Raw genomic sequence first — 9125 nt, forward strand, 5'->3', positions numbered from 1 at the left:
GCCATTCATTTCACCGCCTATTATGTTTATCACCTATCTCTTCGTATTCTTTTCACCTGCAAATCATTTTTAATAATATGTAACCGTTATTTCGGGTAAAATAAAATTTGTATTCAAACGGCTGAATAAATCCTTTCTATTCTGAACCGTTTATTCTTAATGGAATGAATAAGATATCTAAGTAAGAAAAGAAAACCTTTCTCAAATTTTTAAAAAAAGAGACGACTTTCAATTTAAAACTTGTCAATAAATGATTTCAAGTTTAATGAAAAGTAGGTTTTCAAAGTTTCGTTATTAATTAACCAAATATTGTTATATTTGACATAAGAGATTGGAGCATTTTCACAGTCGAAATCACAAACTGATCTTAACCGAACCACGATTACGAACCTGAAAGCACTGGACGGTCGTTTTGTCCTGATATGGGACTCCGAAACAGTGCAGATCCACAACCCGCATACGGAGATCGACATTGAAACCTTCAGCTCTACGTGCGAACGCTTAGCCTTTATATCATTGAGCTGTCATTCAATGATGTTAATGTCTAACTTCAATCAAATCAGGTTATTGTAAAACCTAACAATCATGTACTCGCTAGTGAAAAATATCAGATGTAACTCCTAGAGTTATGTAGAACATCTTACACACAAGAAGCGATTACCTGTCACATTACATGTCTCTATAAAAAGTTTAAAATATCGTTCGAAAATTTTAAGAATATTTATTTTAGAATTTATTAACAAGAACTAGAGATCTAGATAGATCTAAATATTCCTTTATGTTTCTTGAACTTGTGAATGAATCTATGTTAGACCACCATTAAAAACATAACAACACTAGACAGCTGTTTCTTGATAGTATGGGTTTTCTTAGCAGTGCCTATCTATGACCCGACACACAGGACTTGAACACAGAACAAAACAACTGTCCAGTGCATCCAGTTTTGTAATTGTGGTCTGGTTGAGATCAGTTATTGATTTTAACGGAGAAAATGTAACATGATTACAGCAATATTTCATGAAGAATGAAAACATTTACTATTTGAAACTACATAGATACGATTATGTTCCAGCTGACTAGTAAGTATGCACTTTCTACTAATAAAAGGAAGAAACAGTCCTAAAGCACTGATTTTTATAAATTCATTTTACATTGATTACCAAGTGTGTTTAATGTAAATACTACCTAAATGGAACTGATTGCTGATTAATTATTAATCTTACCAATAAGACTTATGTTATCAAATTACGTAACGAAATTAAAGATTCTGTTAAGGCATTCACCTACAAACCTACCCGATAATTATCTACGTAGGATTAACATGAACGGATTATATTTTTTATTAAATCCACTTCAGCCTCTCATAATCTGAAATAGTTAAATATTATAATTACAAAATGAGTTAGAAATACTTAAGTGAATGAATTTAGTTGAAGGTATTTTTCGAAAACACAACGGCATAGTATAACAAAGATGCAAATAAATTAAAGAAACTAAATAAAGTTGGTATAAGGCTAGACATTGTATCACCTAGAACACTGCAGCCAATCTACTAATGCTACATAAAATTCTATGTTCAATAATTTATTCACAGATCTACTGGTATCCTCTTTCATGTTGTCATCAAATGTGTCCATTATATTTAAATATACCTACTGAGGAAGTTACATTATTTGTACAGAAAGAAAGGTCTTAAGTTTGTTGAATAAGTTCTAAAAAGTTATCGGTCAAGAGGGAGATACACTTAATATAACACAATCCCCAAATATTTCTTTGACACAGGAAATCAGGTCAATACTACGCAATCTTGCAAAGTGATCAATCAACAGTCAAACTCTGATATTCTGAGTTTTGCTAAAGCTATTACTATCAGACATCAGAAACGATGATTTGTAAGTTTAAAAAGAAACATTTATACATCTTTCTTTGTTTCACTGTCAAAAACAATTTTCGTTGCCACAAAAAATTCTCAACTTTTGATGTTGGTTGACTGATGCTCGCTCCGAGATCCCAACTCAGTACTTTCCCCTTAGAACCATGAACGCGTTATTCACCTAGCTACTAACTCCAGATCGCCATTCATTTGTGCGATAGATTCCAGTACAAGCTATATTCCATTCCTTCTATATAAACTTGTGACATAATAACTACGTAGAGGTATTCCGCTAAATATGTACATATATTAACAATGATTGATCAAAATTCAGCCAAAATATTAACAAAATGATATTTTAAATCATTTGATTAAATAATTTATGATAAAGTATGTGAATGCTTAACTTAATGCCAACTTTATTTTCGTTCTCACACTTATTCAGTAAACCAAATAGGTTTTTTCCAAGAAAGTTAATAAATTCATCACCAACTTTTCCAGTTACCTTCATGGACAAATGTAATCAATAACTTCTTATTTCACCTATTCACATTTATTAATAAGTGATTTTCTGTTTATTACTTACTTACTTACGCCTGTTATCCCTGTTGGAGGAGCATAAGCCACCCTCCAACACTCTCCATCCAATCGTGTCCCGGGCGATCCTTTATAGTTATTTCTAGTTCCTTTTCATCCTTTTCATATCTGCTTCCAATTCCCGACGTAGTGTGTTATTCGGCCTCCCTCTTTTCCGTTTCTCTCCAGAACTCGAAGTTAGGGACTATCTCGTGATGCAGTTTGATGAATTTTGAAATGTATTTCTTATCCAATTTCAACGTCTTTGCTTCTTTTCCTATCATTGGTGAGTGCATAAAATTGGATACCACTCATTGTGATTCCCTCCTCTGTTTTGAATGATGCTTTGATGATCCTGGATCAGTGAGATTCTCATCCTACAAGTGTGTGTCATGCTTCTTTTGACAGCATTAGACCAACTCCCTGAGTATGTGGTGCATTTACCTCTTCATGTTCGGAGTACAGCAGCATCTCTCCCATATCTAGCCTTTTCTGTTTAGCTTGGGTCCAATGAGTTTCGCTGATTCTGAGTACTGCTAAGTTGTATCTCCTCATTTCCACAGCTATTTGACTGGTCCTCCCCGTCATCTACATCTCCCGGACGTTCCATGTACCTATAAAACTTGTTGCTCTGATTGTTAGAAAGGGCACTGGCCACGTGACTTTCGAAGAATATCAGCTTTCATCACGAGACGTCATAATTATTCCTCCAAGTACCAGAGCACAGTTTAAATGCTTTAATTTGTTTAATCTGGTTGGAGTATTTTAGTAAGATTTTTTTCTACGGGGTGGGGTTGCCGACCTCATGCCAAACCTCCCCCTCCTTTACCCGGGCTGGGGACCGGGAGTCACTCTAGAACAGCTACAGGAGGAATTTATGCTTATAGGTTTTCATCGTTTATAATAACCGATATGATATTATTTATTTCAAGACTCAAATGTTAATGAATAGACTGAAATGGAGGAAACTGGCATAGACAACGTACGAAGACTAATTGACGGTTATATTTGTCAAACACATGATGTAAATAACTTCTCACCAAAAAATATTGTGTTCAAACGTCTTAAGTAAAATGTCAATTGTAAGAGCTACTTGAACTTTCGTATCATTTTCATGTTACAAACTGTTAACAACGGATTAATCGTGTTTGAAAGTGAATTCTAGTATTAGAAAGGGATTGTAATTCTTCGCACTTGATATTCTGAATGTCATCCGATCAGTTCTAGTTGTCGTGTTCGCATGTTAAACGGATTGCCTCATAATAGTTTTTAGTCATACGATTTTAGTATATTTTGTATGTAGCTAATAGTGGACAGCGCATTACCATTTGAAGCAAAAAGCACTGAGTTTGAGTTTCGATGGAAACGTAAACAGTAGGTTGTAGACATTATTGCCTAATGAGTTTCGAATAGGATGAAACGTGAGACATAAATTCCTACTGTTAACCGAAATTCTGATAAACCTTAACTGCGTCAAGGTTATGTAACACTAAAAATTGTGGTAATTTACACTTTGTGAATACATGTGTTTGATGAATGATGGATCAAACCTACTGACCACATAACAAAATACTTAATCTATAGGTATCTACTGTTTTATAATATATAGCCTACGAATAAACGATCGTAAATTTACAAAAGTGATAATTATTAGTTTATCCTCACAGAATATGCAAACCTTCATACTCTGTTAACTAAAAAAAAGAGTCTTGAATTTACATCATGAAGTTCATCATATCACTGAAAATAATGATTTCTAGCATTACATTGAAGGTCTGTATGGAAGTAATATCTAAAAGAAAGATTGCGTATAAGGTCAGTCAGTCTTGAGTGCTATTAGAGGTATAAGGGTGGTTATCACTTCCCGGTTGCCCACCCCGTAGAAGGGTTCTTCTGGAGGTACCTGAAAAGGAAATTGGATTAGAGGTGGTCTTAGTGACCTGAGAGAGTGCCCAAGGGACAACTGCTTGAGGTCGGTCACACACGACCTTTTTATGGGTAATTTTTGTGTTAGCTCCGTACTTGTTGAGACCTTACCGCCGGAGACGGATATCCGTGGGATAAGGCGAGGTGTGCATTTTTAGGATCGACCTTTTCCAACCCCACCCCTCATTGTGGGAAGGCAGCATCGCTGTCATGCTGGTTGTCTGAAGGAAACACCTTACTACTGTCACACCTCTGTACAGTCAGCAGTACGATTTCGCCTTCGGACCTTGGGTTTGTTGCTTTTAGTCTTACCGCTCTTCAACCGACCTATCTGGCATGGTTGGAGGCTTCAAGAACGATTGTTTCAGCCAGTATAGCTAGATTGGTTCATCACGATAGGCAAGCTCGACCACCACATCAAGGTAGCAACAACAGTCGGGATATGATCTAAAATAAATGATATATTGTTTAATATTAATCCTACCACTTAATTCATTCAGATAAAGGACAAAAAAATTTTAATCTCAATTATGGTTCCGAACTAAACAAAATTAATTTCAAATAACGTGAAAGCTGATAAACAATTGGACGAAATAATTAACCAATCAGGATACGACAAATGATTTAGTGTTGAATATATTAAAAATAAGCAAGTCATTTTCTCGGTGATTCCGTGATTATGTTTACTATACATATTTGTTAATGATTTTTATGTGTTTAAAATAAATATCTAATTCAAATTTCAAAAGATCTTTCTTTCTATTCAATGATATTCTTATCGAATTAATTAATAATACATTAGTTATGATGAATGTAAAACAATCGGAAATCTTGAATACAATGCATCACTATGGTCCTACACGTATACAATGTTATCTTTGTGATTTACCACGTTATCCATGGGCAATGTTATCAGAATTTAGTGAACCAGTATGTCGTGGATGTGTAAATTATGAAGGAGCTGATCGAATAGAATGTGTTATTAATCGAGCTAAATTAATGAAAATGCATTATTTACCACGTATTTATTCTCAAAGAATTATCAATGATAAATTAGATGAATCTCAATTGAATATACCAATAACAACAACAGCAACAACAACAACAACAATAGATGAACGTAATAATACTTCTATCAATGATTTAAATATAGAACAAAGTAAATCTCCATTGGATTTAAACAAAAATGTTTTATTTAAAACACAATTGAGTAAACATTCTGAAATCAATCGATTTATTGATTCACATTATTTAACTAATAATAATAGTAATCAGACAAATGATGAAATTCATAAAGATTTAAACATATTAACAAGTAATAATAATAATAATAACAATAATAATAGTATGATCCAAACTGGATCCGAAGTAATAGTACCATCTTCAACATCATCAACAATTTCAAATAATATACAAGATGACAATTTATTAAATCAATTAAATGGAAATCAAACTAATCTTTCCAATTATGATAATCGTTTAAAAGAGATTTTTATGAATCTATTAAAATATTCAACATATCCATCATTATTAAATTCTAATTCATCATTATTAAGTAATATGAATGCAAAACCAATTATTTATTTCAATGATTCTATCGATAATTCTAAATCAACAAATGATAATTCAATAGAAAATCAATATAAATTCAATCATCATAATAAAAGTGTTATTATATCATCACCTAATGATATTTTATTAAATAATTTAATTCATTCATCATTATTAAATATTAATACAACAATGGATATATCAAATTCAAATGAAGAGGAGATAACATCATTAAATACAATGAAATTAACTAATAATTCTATTGATTTATCAAATATAGAACAAAAAACTCATTTCAATTCCGATTTGACATTACAATCACCATGGAATCCTAAATTATTAACAACATATTTACAAATTATTAGTAATCTTTTAAGATCAAATTCATTACTATTAACTAATGATGATAATCAAATCTCATTAACTAATAACATGAATAAATTCAATGATCAACATAAAATTCATTCGGATCATACTTTGAATTCATCAGAACAATTCATGAATTCAATATTCAATGATTCATTATTATTCAATGAAAATATAAATAATAATGAAAAATTATCTAAATTAAATATAAATTTAATACAAGCACATTTATTAATTGCACAACATTTAAAATTACCAATCTTAATACGATTACATAATCAACCAATGATTCAAGCTTATTTTTTAGGATTTAATCATAATACCATTTTAAAGGATCATGATTATTTACAACAAAATAATTTAATAAATATGATGTATTTTGAATATCCTATTGGTTCATCTAATATATGTAATGGGTTTAATCAATTGATTAAATTAATCGATACAAAATCTATTCATGATAATCATAATAATCAGATCAATGATAATGGGGGAATTCATTTAAGTATTGATCAATTTGAATATGAAATAGCTAGAGATAATATGAATCAAATTATATGGGCACCATTTATTGATTTAATTTTATTAATTATTCAATTAATATCACAACCATTTATACAAAAACATACAAATATTATAACACAATTATTATCGAAAGATTTATTAAAACAAATGAATATTACAAATGATATTATAGAAGATGAATTCAATGTATCGAAAAAACGTAAATCACATTGTTATACTACTGATAAAATTATCAATAATCAATTATATGATATAAGTAATAAACAACCACGAATTGATAATAGTTCTATTACATTATCATATAATGAATTAAATGGAATTAAAAATAATCATATTGCTACTACTACTACTAATAATATATTAACAGATTCATATAAAAAATGGAAACCATTAATACAACATAGAAAATCACCAAATAAACGAATATTATGTAATTTATGTCCACGTCATTTAGAAGGTAGTCATTTTGTACAATGTCCAGCTAATAATGAACATAGATTTTGTTTTCAATGTGCTAAAATTTATATAGAAAATATAATAAATGAACATCAAGTTCATAATAATAATAATCATTCAACAAATACAAATATAAATATGAATTATCATATGAAAAATTTAGAAATTTATTGCCCTAGTGGTAAAAAATGTGTATTACCTGGTTCTAAATATCCATGGTCATTTGTTAGCTCAGAGATTACTGCAATATTAGGTAAAACACAATTTATTAATGATCAATTATCTCGTTATGATCAAATAGAGAATAATAATATTTCAGAAAATAAATCAATTCATCATCTATTAAATGGTAAAATGAATATAAATTGTAATAAGAATATAATAAATAATTGTCAAATAGAAATTATTCCACGTAATAGTATATCACAATGTTCCTTGAATAGTCAATATGATAGTTCTGATATTTTATCACCTCAAAATGTAACTTGTAAAACTTTATCAGAATCTCCAATTAAATCATCATCAAATGAAACACATTTATTACCTAGTAATAAATCAATAAACGGAGTTCATACACAATTGAATTATAATGATACTATTAATAATAATAATAATAATAATCAAACGAAATTAATGAAGTCATTTAAAGATAATCATGTAATATGTGGAAAGTTAAGTCATCAAAAACATTCTACATCAGCATCATCATCTTCATCATCATCATCATCGTCCCCGCCACCATTAATATTGACGACGACAACAACAACAACAGCAATAACAACTTCAACGAACTTGTCTTCAACATTATCTTCATCATCATCATCATCATCATCATCACCATCATCTCTCATTATTAAATCAAATGAAGTAAGGAATAAACCTTCATTGAATACAGTATTCACAACAATATCAACAACAATTGGACAAATAACAGAGAATAATACACTTAAAAGTAATAATGAATTATCATCTACTGAACTTAATAATATTTCAGATGATAATGATTAATTTTATTTCTAATTTCTTTATTAAAAATCATTTTATTCTATTCATTATCCAAAATATACAATCAAATTACAGAATGAATAGTAATATATATATATATATATATATATATATATATATATATATATATATATATATATATTAGTAGTATTAGCAGTGATATAAGCAAAATCTACAATAATCATTAAAGAATAATAATCTTGTTAAATAATAACCATTTTGTTTATTTATATTCATTGTACAAAATTGAATTTATTGATTATCTCTTGTTTCTCTTGTCTTATATTATTTTTGGGATGACTTTCTTGAGTATTATTTAATAGAATTACTTATATATGATATATGACATAATAAGTAATCATTATTATTATTTCCTAAAATAATCATTTATTTTGAAAAGAAAATATGTGGAGATTATTACGTTTTTGATTGAGATGATGAACCGATTGATGTTAGACCATTATTGAAAAACTTGGCATGCATTGGATGGTCTTTTCGTCCTATTAGGGGATTCCTCAGCAATGTGCATCCACGTTCTCGCCTCACGAGATTCGAATCTAGGGTTTTGAGTCTCTTGCCAGAGATTGCTTCACCTTTAGACCATTGAGTCAGCCGGTATCCAACGGTGTTCATTTCTAGATATTAATTTGTTGACATCTCAGTTTGTTTTCTATTTGACGGTTGGAAAAAGGAAAGTCTAAACTGAAGGTTATTCAAATCAATTAGTTTTTATTGAATATTGAAATGATAATAATAAGTTTGTAGGTATCTTTCAGCAAAAAAATATTTCACCGTTTATTCAAATGATAATCAAGATAAAAGTTTCCTTTGATAAATCCAATTCAAC

General features: G+C 29.8%; 1 protein-coding gene across 1 annotated transcript; it reads left to right on the forward strand.

Annotated features, from left to right (window-relative positions):
- Nucleotides 1–5179: 5179 nt before the first annotated feature.
- On the forward strand, nt 5180–8281 carry MS3_00002910 (uncharacterized protein; the record flags this gene model as incomplete). The annotated part of the gene is made up of 1 exon (XM_012937175.2): nt 5180–8281. One exon carries the CDS (start codon nt 5180–5182, stop codon nt 8279–8281), a length of 3102 nt encoding a protein of 1033 aa, XP_012792629.2.
- Between the last annotated feature and the right edge of the window lie 844 nt (nt 8282–9125).

Source organism: Schistosoma haematobium, chromosome 1, assembly GCF_000699445.3.
Source record: "Schistosoma haematobium chromosome 1, whole genome shotgun sequence".
Classification (NCBI taxonomy): domain Eukaryota; kingdom Metazoa; phylum Platyhelminthes; class Trematoda; order Strigeidida; family Schistosomatidae; genus Schistosoma; species Schistosoma haematobium.